This window comes from Oncorhynchus mykiss, chromosome 5, assembly GCF_013265735.2.
Source record: "Oncorhynchus mykiss isolate Arlee chromosome 5, USDA_OmykA_1.1, whole genome shotgun sequence".
Classification (NCBI taxonomy): domain Eukaryota; kingdom Metazoa; phylum Chordata; class Actinopteri; order Salmoniformes; family Salmonidae; genus Oncorhynchus; species Oncorhynchus mykiss.
This window is the reverse complement of record NC_048569.1, coordinates 8,067,179-8,085,343: the sequence shown is the minus strand read 5'-3', so window position 1 is coordinate 8,085,343 and position 18,165 is coordinate 8,067,179. Positions and strand designations below refer to the sequence as shown.

General features: G+C 41.5%; 1 protein-coding gene across 1 annotated transcript in view; it reads left to right on the top strand.

Annotated features, from left to right (window-relative positions):
• The window catches only part of LOC110524943 (fibrillin-2), a 322,130-nt gene that overhangs the window by 119,175 nt on the left and 184,790 nt on the right, over window positions 1-18,165 (top strand). Inside the window, exons 20-26 of the mRNA XM_036976697.1 lie at window positions 4,821-4,940; window positions 5,703-5,840; window positions 8,040-8,090; window positions 9,900-10,025; window positions 12,992-13,219; window positions 14,245-14,370; window positions 14,852-14,980. Coding sequence (XP_036832592.1) covers window positions 4,821-4,940; window positions 5,703-5,840; window positions 8,040-8,090; window positions 9,900-10,025; window positions 12,992-13,219; window positions 14,245-14,370; window positions 14,852-14,980 — 918 coding nt within the window. The remainder of the gene's footprint in view (window positions 1-4,820; window positions 4,941-5,702; window positions 5,841-8,039; window positions 8,091-9,899; window positions 10,026-12,991; window positions 13,220-14,244; window positions 14,371-14,851; window positions 14,981-18,165) is intronic.

Sequence of the window (18,165 nt, the reverse complement as noted above, 5' to 3'; positions counted from 1 at the left end):
TATCCTCCTTTATGTGCAATCATTAGTCTAAATACAAAATCTGGAGTGAATCTGATGGTTTTATGAGGAGAAGATGGTTTTGAGCATTAGCGTTACATATGCAAAGAATGAGAGGTTAATAGTTTCCTTGTTTTGTTTTTTTAGATATCAATACCAAAGTCAGTGTGGTCTTAGGCCACTGTGGAGTGGATTTACAGTGGTTTAAATGGAAAGTAAAACCTTTTTATTTTTTGATTATTTATTAAACCAATCACTTATCTTTTCTCCAACTAAGTTAATGGTCTATGGGTCATGATAAGTAGATTTTTTTGAAGTATGTTTAGCATATTGTAGCATATTAGTGTATGCACCTTGGCGTATGCACCTTAATTGGGTAGAACGGGGCTTGTGGCTGTGGTGGGATGTGTGGAATGATATTGTCACCCTACTTCCGCTCTTCCCCTCTGGCACTTGAGGGTTTAGCGATTATTGGCCTCACCTCGACTCAATCACCTCTGTCATTACCTTCCCTATATCTGTCTGGTTCCCCGCTCTGTTCCCTGCTTCTGCATTAATTGTCACATGTCCCGATTAAATGTTTGACTCCCCATACCTGCTTCTCATCTCCGGCGTCAGTCCCTACAGAATGCAGAAGCCATCATACGAAGCATCGGGGAGTGCTGACGTTTCGGGTTGGGGGTGCCTAAGCCAGTTCGTCGGGCTGTCACGCCCTAGCTGGCTCGAGAGGTTTCTTGCCCAGGTTGGCTCGGAAGGCACCCATCCCACGTCAGGCCTCAGCCGGATCGTCAGGTTTTTACGCCTCTGCTGGATCATCGGGCTCCCATGCCTCAGCGGGATTGACAAGCCTCAACCGGATCGTCAGGCTCCTATGCATCAGCCGGCTCACCAGGCACTCATGCCTCAGCCGGATCGACAAGCCTCAGCCGGATCGTCAGGCTCCTATGCCTCAGCCGGCTCACCAGGCTCCCACGCCTCAGTGGGATCGACAAGCCTCAGCCGGATCGTCAGGCTACTATGCCTCAGCCGGCTCACCAGGCTCTCACGCCTCAGCGGGATCGACAAGCCTCAGCCGGATCGTCAGGCTCCTATGCCTCAGCCGGCTCACCAGGCTCTCACGCCTCTGCTGGTTCATCAGGCTCACCCAGGTGGGATGCCGGGTGGTGCCTCCAGAGGGGGGGGGGACTGTCACGCCTGCTCCCGCTCTTCCCTTCGGGTGCCAGGCTCCCCAGCCTAACACACTCCTGCCATCGTCATTACGCACACCTGCCTTCCCCCCCGTCACTCGCATCAGCGATTATTGGACTCACCTGGACTCAATCACCTCTGTCATTACGTTCCCTATATCTGTCTGGTTCCCCGCTGTGTTCCCTGCTTCTGAATTGATTGGCATATGTCCTTGGTTACCCGTGTGCTGACTCTGTTCCTGTCTTGTTCTATGTCTGTTCCCGATTAAATGTTTGACTTACCTGCGTCTCATCTCCGGCGTCGGTCCCTACATGGATCAAATGCACATGGTTTCCATGTGTTTGATGCCATTCCATCTGCTCCGTTCCAGCCATTACTTTGAGCCGTCCTCTTCTCAGCAGCCTCCACTAATCTACTGGTATAGTGTGACCATCTTTGAAAGCGTCAACATTATTTTTTCAGTCCAAAAACCAAATTTGGAGTGAATCTGACTTCTGGTCAAAAGTAATGCACTTATGTAAGGGAATAGGGTGCTATTTGGAACGCACTCCATCGCTCTGTGGTCTATTTAAACCTACTGGTTTATAGGGTAGTAAATTAAGAGTCTGGGCCTCCTGGTTTGGGAATTGAGAGACTGTGAGGACTGGGATCCTTCAGACCGTTGACGTTATCCCCCTTGACGGTCAACACAGCAGAAAGTAACACACACCAATAGGATGTTTGGATGGCTGGGGACTGTGTGTGGACACATACACTCATGCACGAAAAACACACATTCTTTTAAATTAACATTGTAGTCATTTTAGCAGACACTCTTATCCAGAGCGACTTACCGTTAGTGCAATCATCTTACACACACACACACATGCACACACACACTTTTACAATGACATCTGTTCCTTGTGAACTCTTTAGGAGGGGAGCATAGGCCAGTCGCAGTATAAAGTGAAGCTTTAAGGCTTGTGCACAGTTCTATTCCCGTCCTGTTTACATCCTCACATGACTCTGACATGGACTCTTCAGTAGCAATAAATACGATCAGCTCCGAAATTCACATTCCATGCGATCCATTCCCGAAACAGAATTAACGTGAACGACACACTTCCATGTGTTAGTTACAGTTGAACTACCTTTCAAATGGCACCCTACTCCCTATTCCGTAGTAGTGCACTATTATAACAAGTAGGGTTCTATGTAGGATGCAGCCTTAGAGTTGGAAACATCTCACTCTCACTTTCACTCCTCTGTAAGTGTCCCGGAGACATAGCCAAGCGTGACTTACAACGCTATACCGTCACGACACAGCCACGACACCGTCACTACACTATCACCCAACCAAAATGATGATTCATACCTCTCCTCCCTTTGCCCTCTCCTCCCTTTGCCCTCTCCTCCCTTTGCCCTCTCCTCCCTTTCTGTAAAACATATGTCAAAATCACAACAACATGTTGTTGCCGTAGTTTATTCGCTTTTCCTGGTAGCAATGACTTAAGTGGCCCAAACTTTTGTGTGTTAGGCAACAGTGGGTATTTGCAAGCTCTGTTGTCATCAAGCCAAGCTATAAATTGACACATTTGGAAGCCACATGTACACTAAATTAGATGAAGCAAGCGCTCACTCAATCAGACTTGGGTTTAAGTAGTATTTTAAATCTTTCAGCTTTGAGTGTTCGCTAGACCAGAACCTTGAGTGCCAGATGGGCGGGGCTTGCACTTTTTGGGACAATTCCATTGGCTCCATTGCGCCAGACAAGCTTGACAAATACTATTATAATAAATACTAAATACTGTTTGAACTTTTTTTTTAATTTGCTGTTTTATACTCTTGTGAATTCAATAGTTTTTACTAGATTACTTGTAGTTTTTCATGTTGTCTGTCTGTAATTTTTTTGTAATGACTTTGGTGCTGCCTATCTTGGCCAGGGCGCTCTTGAAAAAATAGATTTTAATCTCAATTTTGTTATTTAACTAGGCAAGGCAGTTAAGAACAAATTCTTATTTTCAATGACGGCCTAGGAACAGTGGGTTAACTGCCTGTTCAGGGGCAGAACAACAGATTTGTACCTTGTCAGCTCAGGGGTTGGAACTTGCAACCTTTCAGTTACTAGTCCAACACTCTAACCACTAGGCTACCTGCCGCCTCTACACTCTAACCACTAGGCTACCTGCCGCCTCTACACTCTAACCACTAGGCTACCTGCCGCCTCTACACTCTAACCACTAGGCTACCCTGCCGCCTCTACACTCTAACCACTAGGCTACCCTGCTGCCCCAATGAGCCCTTCCTGGTTAAATAAAGGTTAAATAAATTAAATAAAAACCCAGGACTGCTGCTGTATACAGCAGAAGGAATTCCACTCGACTCCGCTCAATCTTGCTGCTGTGCAGTTTCAAGTTCATTCAATTCTGTCAGCACTGTGGCAATACAATAATCCATGTGTTAACTGTTCCTCCAAGCGGATGGGAAGTGGAAAAAAAATGAATTGTACAAAATACACTGTATGTAAGTGATTACCATGATTAACTACTGGCTGGGAGGCATTTTCTGCACATTCCAGGTAGCTCCCTCTTCTTCCGGCCTTTATGTGAATTCCTGCATCGAAGATTGAGAGTGTTCATTGAGGATAACGGTTTCCAGTTGAGGACTCAATAAATCAAATCAAATCAACTACGCATTGGTTTAACTGTTTCTCCCGTTTTCTTTCTTTTTACCGTTGGCTTGCCTTAAAAGTAGTGATAGGGGGGGGGGGGGGGGTATAGTTACATTTCCTTCATAGCTTGTTTTCGATAATCTTTCTATATTTGTAGTAAACACAAAAAAGACATATGGTGAGCAGTATGTTTGGAACATCGAAACCCAATAAAGTATCTATTGCATATCGTATCGGCACCTAAGTATCGGGAGGTCCTTGGCAATTCCCAGCCCTACTTAATAAAATGAGTCGTTATTTTGGGCTGGCTTTTCCTCTTCGTAGTGTGTCCCTTTTTATATCTTCCCCGTGTTGTAATCAGGTTACAAAGAGGATTGTAAAGCTATCTTTCGCCAAAATCATTGAATTCAAGAACTTCCTGGCTTTCAAGAACTGGTATACATGCCTAGCAAATCCTTTAAGATCAGTGGTGACGGAGTGAAAAGAGAAAGAAAGCTATCTAGAACTAGATTATTGGGACACATCCACAATCAGAACCTGCTTGTAAATGTACTTAAAGGTGTCACATTCTAACTATTCCCACTGTTTTGAGAGGTAGTTTTGTTCAAGGTGTCACCTTTTAACTCTTCCCCCTTCTTGTAAATGTAGTGAAAAGGTGTCCCCCTCTAACTCTTCCCCCATGTACATTTTGTAAAATGTGTCCTTCTCTTAACTCTTCCACCATGTAAATGTTGTGAAATGTGTCCCTCTCTAACTCTTCCCCCATGTAGATGTTGTGAAACGTGTCCTTCTCTAACTATTCCACCATGTAGATGTTGTGAAATGTGTCCCTCTCTAACTCTTCCCCAATGTAAATGTTGTGAAATGTGTCCCTCTCTAACTCTTCCCCAATGTAAATGTTGTGAAATGTGTCTCCCTCTAACTCTTCTTCCTTGTAAATTAAATGAAAGGTGTTCCCCTCTAACTCTTCCCCCTCTGTTTGTAGATGTGAATGAGTGTGAAAACCGCCCCTGTTCTAACGGACAGTGTAGGAACACAGCCGGCTCCTTTGCCTGCGAGTGCTCCCCTGGGAGCAAGCTGGACACCACAGGACTCATCTGCATTGGTAAATACACACGCACACACACACACACACACACACACACACACACACACACACACACACACAGTCTTGTATAACTAACTTTGTGGGGACACACAATTCAGTTCCATTCAGAATCCTATTTTCCCTAACCCCTAACCTTAACCCTTAACCCTAACCCTAGCTCCTAACCCTAAACCTAGTTCCTAAACATAGCTCTTAACCCTAAACTCAATTCTAACCCTAACACTAATTCTGACCTGAACCCTAAACCCCCTAGAAATAACGTTTGACCCTGTTGGGACTAACAAAATGTCCCCAGTTGGTCAAATTCGTGTTTGTTTACTATTCTCATGGGGACTTCTGGTCTAAACACATCCACTGTCAACACAGTAGATGAGATGGTCTTTCTGTATATATCAAACGACCATCAATGTATTTTCAAATTGAAGAGAAATCAACCTCTTTCAGGTCATTGGAATGAATAATTCCTGTCTATGTAGAAATTGAGTAGAGAATGGTTTTGAAAAAGGCCATTTACAGCTGGAATGCAATGTTAGTTAGTGCAGTTAAACCTACATGCCACCTATAAATGTCTGTATAAATATACACACTGCATGTACTCTGTACTTCAATTTTGTTTTTATTTAGGCTAAGTTATGTAACTGTGCACTGCAATTTAGCGTTTAGCTGTCAATGTGTACACTATAAACAAGAAACACTTCCTCCTTTTTCATCTGGTTCCCTAGTCCACCACCACCCTAAAAACTGTCATTTTAATCATAGACAGCCTGAAGGGGACCTGTTGGCTGAATATCCAAGATGGCCGCTGCGAGGTCAACATCAACGGCGGCACCCTCAAGTCAGAGTGCTGTGCCACCCTGGGCGCTGCCTGGGGCAGTCCCTGTGAGCAGTGTGAGAAAGGTAAGTCACACACATACCTCCAGCTACCCCATAGACAATGATCAGGGGGTTGCTCAGCTCTGGTCATGGGTATTCTCTTTTGTATGCAGTATGGCATCCATGTTAGGAAGTTGTCAGTTGTCTGATGGAGTTTGGTTTGACCAATGCCAACTTCCTAATATGGATGCAGTAATTATTATATATTTTTTTTTTACAGATTAAATGTAACTTAATGTCATCTAAAATGTAGTCTACTTAATCCCCAAAAGTAATTTATTTATCATGAGGGGGCCATAAACAATAACATGTTTGATTTGATTTAGCAATGCTGCATACTCCAAGAAAGGTTAAAATCTCACCTTTCTGGTAAAAAAATGGTTATAAAATTGCTGAGGTGTAGTCACTTTTGAGGACACAGTACAAATATTAAATATTGTATATGCTGTATTATCCTTATATATATATTTTTATTCATATTTGTATGTTTAGTGTTAGAGAAAATATCTTCTAATGGTACTGTCTCTCTTGATCAAAACATCTGGCCCCAACCGCTGTGAACATCATAGAGCTCTAGCTTGGCTTCCTGAACGTGTTTTTTTACCAAATCGGCTTTCATCTCATATTAATCTTGTCTATGACAATCAGAAAGTGTTTTTTTGTTTGTTTCAAATATATTAATTATTTTACATGACTTTGCTAAATTTCGCTATAAATCGATCTCTGAATGTACTAGAGTGATGAAACCATTCTCTCCTGCTGAGCTACGATGTCAGGATTCCTGGCATGTGCTTTGTAAGTAGTGTTCAGGGTTCCCTAGTCAGCCAGGAGTTGGAAGAGCGAATTAAATGGTAGGAGGAACATCCAAGCTTCAAGTAGAGTCAGATTTCACATCCCACGTCACTCTCCTGTGTCCGTGAGAACCAGAGCTGCCGCTCAATGCAAGGCATTTCAATAACAGTGTCCACAGATCGATTTAGAAGCTAAATTGTCGGTCCGTCAGAACTGGTACCAGAACCACATTGCTTTAACAGTAACTTGATCATGATCATTTGGTCTGGTATTTGCATCATTAATGAATAAACACTGATAGTCTTTACGGCCAGATAATAGGAAAATAGCAAATGACCTGCTTTGTGTTGGGGATTTCTGTATCTGTAGTTCGTACTATAAGTAGGTATACTACTGAACTGTAACACATGATGGCCACAGGAACCAAGGGCTGAATATTTGAATATGTTGTTTTGGGTGACATGGCCTTGGACCTGACTCTGTGTCTAAAGTAAACTGGGATTAGTAGTCCTTTTTTCTTTTTACATCTTTAACAGAATGGTTTCCCCATTACTGTAGTAATAAATAGAACTACAAAAACCTGCCATTTTTTTTTTTTCATGTGGTCTGACACAATGCCCAGTGCAGTGAATGCTCCGGCACAACTCTCTGCTCGTGTCATTTCCCCTCACTGAAACAACCTTTCAGTTTAAGCTTGTGTCCCAAATGACACCTTATGGGCCCTGGACAAAGTAGTGTACTATATAGGAAATAGGTTGCCATTTGCGACACAACCAAGTTATGTTTTCCTTTTTTTTTGTTTTCTGGCCACACAATCTACCCATATACCCATAATGCATTTGCCAGCAGTTAGTATAATGAAAATCCAAGCCACAAAAGGTTTTATTTAAAATCGTGTGGTCTTTCATCAGTGTAAGACAAACCCTACCCAATGATGATGTTTTGCTTGTGCTATACCACACACATGCCTTGATTTGGGCCGTTTGGGCCATTTACAGCTAATTTAGAGCTTTGTAAATCTCAGTGCTTAACTCAGCTTCATAATTCTGTCAGTGCGGATAAGATATAAAAGCCAAATATGTAATGTTCCTCTCCCTAGCCCTGACCTGCACTTTATAATCACTTGCATGTGTTACACTGTGAGGCTCTGTCTGGAACAGAGCAGGGTTCCAGTAGTCCTTTAATATGGTTGCGTACTATGGCACCCTATTCCCTATGAAGTGCACTACTTTTGACCAGAGCCCTATGCGGGCCCTGGTCAAAAGTAGTGCACTACACAGGGAATAGGGTGACATTTGAGATGCAAGACTGTGTTTGCTAGCTTCCGCTGTGAAATATGTTCTCTCAGAGTCCCCATAAAGTGTCACCTTTGGCAACAAAATCCATGATTCACAACATTCCCATCCACAACGACATTCCGACCTTTTGCAGATTCCATCTGTTCAAGGGGCTACACCAGGCCGCGAGGAGTCAAATGTGAAGGTAAGTCCGACTTCAAGCATCAGCTGTTTTTCAGTCTACAAAACCCATAACCTTTGCTAGGTGTCTCTGCCAATGACAACGGGTGGAATAAGTTTCAAGGTTCCCCACGGTCTTCAGAGATAGATGGGAGAGGTTTAGGGTAGCTGAAGGCTGGGACTAAAAACAAACTAAAGATAACTAATGTAAAATATACTGTACTGTGTCTGTAAAAGGTCATAGGATATAAGGTCTTAAGGTCATAGGAGATAAGGTCTTAAGGTTATAGGAGATAGGGTCTTAAGGTCATAGGAGATAAGGTCTTAAGGTCAAAAGGAGATAAGGTCTTAAGATAATTTAGCATGTCACTTAAAATAACCCTAATTTCTTCTCTTCATTGACCCTGACCCATCGATAAGTAGACCTCTCCATAGCTGTGGGATTGGGGTTGTTGGAACTCCACAGAGCAAAAATAAATGTCTTCATTCTGGATGTATATGTGGAATTTTTTACCATTTACAGGATCTTCACAGTAGGACTGCCTTGTTGAACGTGTGAACTTTAATTTGCCTTACTTATAAACTTCTCTGGAATCCGATAATATGAAGAAACATGTTAAATTACAAGTTTAAGCCAATGAGAAACCACTGAGCTACACAGGGAGAAGGAAAGCATCCTTCCTGGCTAGTCATGATTGGCTGAGATAATGGGGGGGCTGGACATGCCGATGAGTCCTGATTGGTCTGTCATGTCATAGCCTGGGGATTCCCCAGTCAGTACATAGATAATCCTTGCTACCTGGGATTTCCGGAAAAATATAGCTTTGGACGACTGCAAAAGGGTCGCTACAGCTCTCAAAAACATTGCTGCCCTGATTTTAGCTCTGTTTAATTAGAGTGACTACTTAAGCTAAGGCTTAAGAGAGTGTGAACTATGCTGAATGGGCGTAAAAGAAGAAGAGCTCTCTAGGAAGTGTGAAATTCTCATTACAATCTTTCAAAGGGCATTTACTCCTACTTGTCTCTTGGATAACATTTCAAAGCAGCATAACCTTCCCATGCAGCGGTCTAAGGCACTGCATCTCCGTGCAGGAGGCATCACTACAGTCCCTGGTTCGAATCCAGGCTGTATCACATCCGGCCGTGATTGGGAGTCCCATAGGGCGGCGCACAATTGGCTCAGCGTCGTCCGGGTTTGTTCTTAACTGACTTGCCTAGATAAATAAAGGTTACATTTACCATTTTGATAAACAAATAATTTGCTATAAGCCTCAATAGAGAAATACAGATGTAAGTCATCAGAATCATTCAGTGCTTAAAACAATTGAAATGGAAATCAGTTATTGGGATAGGATAAAACGTATTATAGTATGTGAAGAATGTTTTCATATTGACAGACACCATCTGATAGTGTAGGGAGTTTCCCCAGTAACAGTTTTGATTGAATAGAATCAAATAGAGCCCATTGCTAAAAGGTGCTATCTAGAACCTAAAAGGGTTCTTCGGCTGTCCCCATAAAACACTTTGAAGAACTCTTTTGGCTCCAGGTAGAACCCTTTTGGTTCCAGGTAGAACCCTTTTGGTTCCAAGTAGAACCCTTTTGGTTCCAGGTAGAACCCTTTTGGTTCCAGGTAGAACCCTTTTGGGTTCCATATAAAACATTTTCCACAGAGGGTTCTACCCGGAACCAAAAAAGATTATCCCATGGGGGAAGCCAAAGTCACCTTTTGGAACCCTTCTTTCTATGATTACTATACTATAATGGTAGCAAATGCCTTGTGACACAAATAAAGATTTCACCTCTGCACCTTTTGTCTCTCTCTGCTTGCCGTAGACGTGAACGAGTGCGTGGTCTTCCCAGGTGTGTGTCCCAATGGGTACTGTGTAAACACCAAGGGCTCCTTCAAGTGCCAGTGTCCTGATGGTCTCACACTGGACTCCAGTGGCCGAGTGTGTGTGGGTGAGTGGACAAAACGGTGCAAAATCCCAGAAACTTTCCCAAATTTCCCTGTTTTTTTTCCGAAATCCTGTTTAGAGTATTTCTGGAATAAGCTGTGAGGGAATCTTCCAACCTGGAATTCTTCAACTGAGATAAAAAAAATTAAAAAATGAATTGATTTTAGGAAATTATTGGAATTCTGCAACCTTAACAGACACAGTGATCCAATGAGTTGAAATATTCTCTTGGCCAGTTTCCAAGACACACATTAAGCCTAGTCCTGAAGTGAAGAGCTATTTCAATGGAAATTCTCCATTGAGCATGCTTTTAAGCCCGGGGCTAGGTCAAATCGTTGTCCCGAAAACCGCACCTCTGTTTATTTCTCAAATGTTGCAATGTGTAACTATTTGACCATGGAGGTGACTGAGAATTGTTGGTTGAAGCCCCAGGGGGAGGGTTGTTGAGTAAGTTGCTTGTGTTGTGTTATCTGTATTGGTTTATGAAATAAACTCCAGGGAATTGACAGTTTTCTTTAAATAAAGTCTGGTAAGAAAATAGACCATATAATAACTATACTGAACATAAAATATAAACACAACATGCAACAATTTCAAAAGAATTTATTGAGATACAGTTCATTTAAGGAAATCAGTCAATGGAAATAAATTCATGAGGCCCTAATCTACGGGTTTCACATGACTGGGAATACAGATATGCATCTGTTGGTCACAGATACCTTTTAAAAAAAAAAAAAGGTAGGGACGTGGGATCAGAAATCCAGTCAGTGTCTGGTGTGACCACCATTTGACTGAAGGCCAAATCAAACGAGCATTACGTCGCGTAGATGCGAGAAAAATAGACTTGATTTCTAATTTGAATCGTATGGCGCAATTGACGGCGTTGGCGCTCGCGGCCCCGTCTGTTTTCTGTACATTCTAATTGCAGCGTGTACACGCTCATTCACTCTTGTGTTTGATGTGGCCTTCATGCATCTCCTTCACATACAGTGAAGTTGATCAGGCTGTTGATTGTGGCCTGTGGAATGTTGTCCCACTCCTCTTCAATGGCTGTGTGAAGTTGCTGGATATTGTCAGGAACTGGATCAAGCTGTCGTACAGCTCGATCCAGAGTATCCCAAAAATGCTCATTGGGTGAGTATGCAGGTCATGGAAGAACTGGGACATTTTCAGCTTCCAGGAAGTGTGTACAGATCCTTGCGACATGGGGCCATGCATTATCATGCTGCAACATGAAGTGATGGCGGCGGATGAATGGCACAACAACGGGCCTCAGGATCTCGTCACGATATCTCTGTGCATTCAAATGGCCATATCTAAAATGCAATTGTGTTCGTTGTCCGTAGCTTATGCCTGCCTCATACCATAACCCCACCTCCACCACGGGGCACTCTGTTTAAAACGTTGACATCAGTAAACTGCTCGCCCACACGACGTGGTCTGTGGTTGTGAAGCCCGTTGGACATACTACCAAATTTTCTAAAACAATGTTTTTTATGGTAGAGAAATGATCAAATCAAATTCTCTGCCAACAACTCTGGTGGATATTCCTACCAGACAAGTCTGACCTCAAAACATAAATGGAAAAATCAAAGCCTGTAACAGTAGCTTAATGTAAAGGATTCCTTAATGTAAAGTGTTACCTTAATGTAAAGTGTTACCTTCATGTAAAGTGTTATCTTAATGTAAAGTGTTACCTTCATGTAAAGTGTTACATTAATGTAAAGTGTTACCTTCATGTAAAGTGTTACCTTAATGTAAAGTGTTACCTTCATGTAAAGTGTTACCTTAATGTAAAGTGTTACCTTCATGTAAAGTGTTACCTTCATGTAAAGTGTTACCTTCATGTAAAGTGTTACCTTCATGTAAAGTGTTACAAAAACCAAAGTGTTATCTTAATGTAAAGTGTTACCTTCATGTAAAGTGTTACCTTCATGTAAAGTGTTACCTTAATATAAAGTGTTATCTTAATGTAAAGTGTTACCTTCATGTAAAGTGTTACCTTAATGTAAAGTGTTACCTTCATGTAAAGTGTTATCTTAATGTAAAGTGTTACCTTCATGTAAAGTGATATCTTAATGTAAAGTGTTACCTTCATGTAAAGTGTTATCTTAATGTAAAGGATTCTTTAATGTAAAGTGTAACCTTCATGTAAAGTGTTACCTTCATGTAAAGTGTTACCTTCATGTAAAGTGTTATCTTAATGTAAAGTGTTACCTTCATGTAAAGTGTTACCTTCATGTAAAGTGTTATCTTCATGTAAAGTGTTACCTTCATGTAAAGTGTTACCTTCATGTAAAGTGTTACCTTCATGTAAAGTGTTACCTTAATGTAAAGTGTTACCTTCATGTAAAGGATTATTTTATGTAAAGTGTTACCTTCATGTAAAGTGTTACCTTCATGTAAAGTGTTATCTTAATGTAAAGTGTTACCTTCATGTAAAGTGTTATCTTAATGTAAAGTGTTACCTTCATGTAAAGTGATATCTTAATGTAAAGTGTTACCTTAATGTAAAGTGTTATCTTAATGTAAAGTGTTATCTTAATGTAAAGTGTTACCTTCATGTAAAGTGTTATCTTAATGTAAAGGATTCTTTAATGTAAAGTGTTACCTTCTTGTAAAGGATTATTTAATGTAAAGTGTTACCTTAATGTAAAGTGTTATCTTAATGTAAAGTGTTACCTTCATGTAAAGTGTTATCTTAATGTAAAGGATTCTTTAATGTAAAGTGTTACCTTAATGTAAAGTGTTACCTTCTTGTAAAGGATTATTTAATGTAAAGTGTTACCTTAATGTAAAGTGTTATCTTAATGTAAAGTGTTATCTTAATGTAAAGTGTTATCTTAATGTAAAGGATTCTTTAATGTAAAGTGTTACCTTAATGTAAAGTGTTATCTTGTTAGGATCTTATTTTATTTTTGTATGTGTTGACTGCTATGGATGAACTATAAACTCCACTGTATCTGACAGACGTGCGGTCTGAGCACTGTTACCTGACGTGGGAAGAGGACTCGTGTGCCAAGCCCGTGCCCGGCCGTTTCCGCATGGACGCCTGTTGCTGCACGATGGGCGCCGCCTGGGGGAAGGAGTGCGAGGCGTGCCCCCTGCCTGGCACTTCCGAGTATGACGCCCTCTGCCCCCGAGGCCCAGGCTTCGCCAACCGAGGAGACGTCCTCACCGGAAGGCCCTTCTATAAAGGTGAGGGAGTAGCTTTGCAATATATTGGTTGTTTCCCAAAAGGTTTACCAGAAATCCAAGTAGTTAGTGTCACTCCTCAATATTACATAATTTAGCAAACCGATAACAGGAAGTAAGGATAGGAAGTATAGGAAGTAGGACTAGGTAGTGATTAATATGCATCTGTTATAGGAAGTAGGACTAGGTAGTGATTAATATCTGTTATAGGAAGTAGGACTAGGTAGTGATTAATATCTGTTATAGGAAGTAGGACTAGGTAGTGATTAATATGCATCTGTTATAGGAAGTAGGACTAGGTAGTGATTAATATATGTTATAGGAAGTAGGACTAGGTAGTGATTAATATCTGTTATAGGAAGTAGGACTAGGTAGTGATTAATATGCATCTGTTATAGGAAGTAGGACTAGGTAGTGATTAATATCTGTTATAGGAAGTAGGACTAGGTAGTGATTAATATGCATCTGTTATAGGAAGTAGGACTAGGTAGTGATTAATATATGTTATAGGAAGTAGGACTAGGTAGTGATTAATATGCATCTGTTATGGGAAGTAGGACTAGGTAGTGATTAATATCTGTTATAGGAAGTAGGACTAGGTAGTGATTAATATGCATCTGTTATAGGAAGTAGGACTAGGTAGTGATTAATATGCATCTGTTATAGGAAGTAGGACTAGGTAGTGATTAATATCTGTTATAGGAAGTAGGACTAGGTAGTGATTAATATCTGTTATAGGAAGTAGGACTAGGTAGTGATTAATATCTGTTATAGGAAGTAGGACTAGGTAGTGATTAATATATGTTATAGGAAGTAGGACTAGGTAGTGATTAATATATGTTATAGGAAGTAGGACTAGGTAGTGATTAATATCTGTTATAGGAAGTAGGACTAGGTAGTGATTAATATATGTTATAGGAAGTAGGACTAGGTAGTGATTAATATGCATCTGTTATAGGAAGTAGGACTAGGTAGTGATTAATGTGTGTCTTTGTTATAATAGATGTGGATGTGTCTCTCTTTGACAGACATCAATGAGTGTAAGGTGTTCCCCAGCATGTGTGTCCATGGAAAGTGTCGCAACACCATAGGCAGTTTCAGGTGCCACTGCGCCGGAGGATTTTCCCTCGATATGGAAGAACGCAACTGCACAGGTGAGACAATGACCTCATTGTGTCCCGTTATTATGGATAGAAATGATCTGTTAATACAGTTTGTCCCGATTGCGTGAACATTTTTGTCACAATAGGGATCACTTTTGCAAAACAGTTAGCACAGCCCACCAAACTGAAGTGTGTTTGCGTAATGCACTAACAAAACATAAAAACCTTAAAATACCTGTCACAAAATTAAACAAAACAGTATAATCTGTCATCGATTGAGAATATTTATTTAGCCAAATTAACTAACATACGTATGTTCTCAAAGTTTATTTGTCGTGTACACAGTTTACACAGTTTACAGCAGGTATAAACAATGTGGTGAAATGCTTACTTGCAAGCTCCCTCAACAGTGCAGTACAAATATCAATGTCAATATAAAAGATATGATAACATCTGTTCTGCTGTCCTCTGTGTGTGTGTGTGTGTGTGTGTGTGTGTGTGTGTGTGTGTGTGTGTGTGTGTGTGTGTTCAGACATAGATGAGTGTCGTATCTCTCCGGACCTGTGTGGCCAAGGGGTTTGTGTCAACACTCCGGGTAGTTTTGAGTGTGAGTGTTCCGAGGGCTATGAGAGTGGCTTCATGATGATGAAGAACTGCATGGGTGAGTCCAACTTCTTTCTATCTCTATCTCTCTCTTCCTCACTCTACAATATCACTCTTTCGCTCTCTCTCTCTCCCTCTCCACAGTATCTTTCTGTCTCTCTCTCGCTCTCTCTCTATCTTCCTCTCTACAGTATCTCATCTCTCTCTCTCTTCCTCTCTCTTCCTCTATCTTTCAGTCTCTCTCTTCCTCTTTAGAGTCTCTCTCAATTTAATTTGAATTCAAAAGTATTTATTGGCATGGGGAACATGTTTACATTGCTAAAGCAAGTCAATTAGATAATAAACAAAAGTGAAATAAACAATAAAAATGAACAATAAACATTACACTGACAAAAGTTTCAAAGGAATTGAGACATCAAATGATTACATTATGGCTATGTACAGTGTTATAACAATGTGCAAATAGTTAACGTACAAAAGGGAAATTTAATAAACCGTCTGAGTGGAGCAGCGGTCTAAGCCACTGCATCTCAGCGCAAGAGACGTCACTACAGTCCCTGGTTTGAATCCAGGCTGTATTCCCTCCGGCTGTGATTGGGAGTCCCATAGGGCGGCGCACAATTGGCCCAGCATCGTCCGGGTTTGACCGGGGTAGATCAAACCTTAACTGACTTGCCTAGTTAAATAAAATAAAGGATAAATAAAAAATGTAATAAAAATATGGGTTGTATTTACAAAGGTGTTTGTTCTTCACTGGTTGCCCTTTTCTTGTGGCAACAGGTCACAAATCTTGCTGCTGTGATGGCACACTGTGGTATTTCATACAGAAGATATGGGAGTTTATCAAAATTGGAATTTGTTGTGGGTCTGAGTAATCTGAGGGAAGTATGTGTCTCTAATATGGTCATACATTGGGCAGGAGGTTTGAAAGTTCAGCTCATGTTCCACCTCATTTTGTGGGCAGTGTGCAAATAGCCTGTCTTCTCTTGAGAGCCAGGTCTGCCTACAGCAGCCTCTCTCAATACCAAGGCTATGCTCACTGAGTCTGTACATAGTCAAAGCTTTCCTTAATTTTGTGTCAGTCACAGTGGTCAGGTTTTTTGCCATTGCGTACTCTCTGTTTAGGGCCAAATAGCATTCTACTTTGCTCTGTTTTAAAAAAAAAATAATTTCCACTGTGTTTTGTCATGATTTGGTTTGGGTCTAGTTGTGTTGCTGTCCTGGGACTCTGTTGGGTCTGTTTGTGTATGTGAACAGAGCCCCAGGACCAGCTTGCTTAGGGGACTCTTCTCCAGGTTCATCTCTCTGCAAGTGGTAGCTTTGTTAAGGAAGATTTGGGAATTGCTTCCTTTTAGGTGGTTGTAGAATTTAACAGCTCTTTTCAGGATTTTGACAATTAGCGGGTATCGGCCTAATTCTTTTCTGCATGCATTATTTGGTGTTTTAGGTTGTACACTGGGGATGTTTTTGCAGAGTTCTGCATGCATAGTCTCAATTTGGTGTTTGTTCCATTTAGTGAATTTTTGGTTGGTGAGCAGATCCCAGACCTCACAACCATATATGGCAATGGGTTCTATAACTGTTTCAAGTATTTTTAGCCAGATCCTAATTGGGATGTTGAGTTTTATGTTCCTTTTGATGGTGTAGAAGGCTCTCTCTCTCTCTCTACAGTATCTCTCTCTCTTCATCTCTCCACAGTCTCTCTCTACAGTCTCTGTCTCTCTCTTCCTCTCACTACAGTGTCTCTCTGGGTGTTTCTCAAAATTCATACTACCATGCTCCGAGCCATGCAAATTGAAGCACGGGGGGGTTGGAGTATGAGTCCAAATCAAAGCATGAGTCCAAATTAATTAAGAAACGGAGCATGTAGGGCACTTCTTTGTACATCTTTTGAAGCACACTTCCAACGGAAAGTATGCAAAGAAATATAACGCAATCACATAAATAATGATGCAACATTTCTTGAAATCAATGGCGGCTATTATTTGAGCTGAAGCGAGAGAAAATAGACTCTGGGTGTTTCTCAATATGCATTCTGCCGTGCTCTACACTCTCATCCTCTGGGTGTTTCTCAGTATGCATTCTGCCGTGCTCTACACTCTCATCCTCTGGGTGTTTCTCAATATGCATTCTGCCGTGCTCTACACTCTCATCCTCTGGGTGTTTCTCAATATGCATTCTGCCGTGCTCTACACTCTCATCCTCTGGGTGTTTCTCAATATGCATTCTGCCGTGCTCTACACTCTCATCCTCTGGGTGTTTCTCAATATGCATTCTGCCGTGCTCTACACTCTCATCCTCTGGGTGTTTCTCAATATGCATTCTGCTCTACACTCTCATCCTCTGGGTGTTTCTCAATATGCATTCTGCCGTGCTCTACACTCTCATCCTCTGGGTGTTTCTCAATATGCATTCTGCTCTACACTCTCATGCTCCAAGTGCATTCTCCGACGACGTTCTCTTGATGTCACGACTTCCGCCAAAGTTGGCTCCCCTGCCTGTTCGGGCGGTGCTCGGCGGTCGTCGTCACCGTCCTACTAGCCGCTACCGATCCCTTTTTCGTTTGTCTGTTGGTTTTGTCTTATTAGTTTCACCTGTGTGTATTTAGTTTAATTAGCTTCCCTATATGTAGTAGGTTTGTCCCGCCCTTGTTTTGTGCGGGATTGTTTTTTGTTACTCTGTTGGATGTGGTTTTCATGTGTGTATTCTCCGGACTGTTTGGTCCTGTGTTTGGGCTGGTCGATGCGCCCTGTATGTTGGCGCGACCGTTTTTTGGAGGAGAATAAATCACGATATACTGAACCCTGCTCTCTGCGCCTGATTCCAACCCACCACTCCTAGTATCCCGTGACTCTTGAGTACGTTCTTGTTAGTGAACCGTCGTCCAGCCAGGACAATGGCAATAGAGACGAAAGAAGATATACACAAAGCATACGTTTTACTTCATAACTGTCAGCTAGCTTTATGTCCCTACTACAGTCCCTGGTTTCGAATTCAGGCTGTATCACATCCGGCCGTGATTGGGAGTCCCACAGGGCGGCGCACAGCGTCGTCCGGGTTTGGCCGGTGTAGGCCGTCGTTGTAAATAAGAATTTGTTCGTAACTGACTTGCCTAGTTAAATAAAAGGTAAATAAATCATTAAATATGTGAAATGAATAATGTACTGTAGCTAACCAGAAAGTTTAACAGGCAAAAATGACCTAAAACTAGATAGATGTAAATTCTTTATGGGTAGCTAGTTA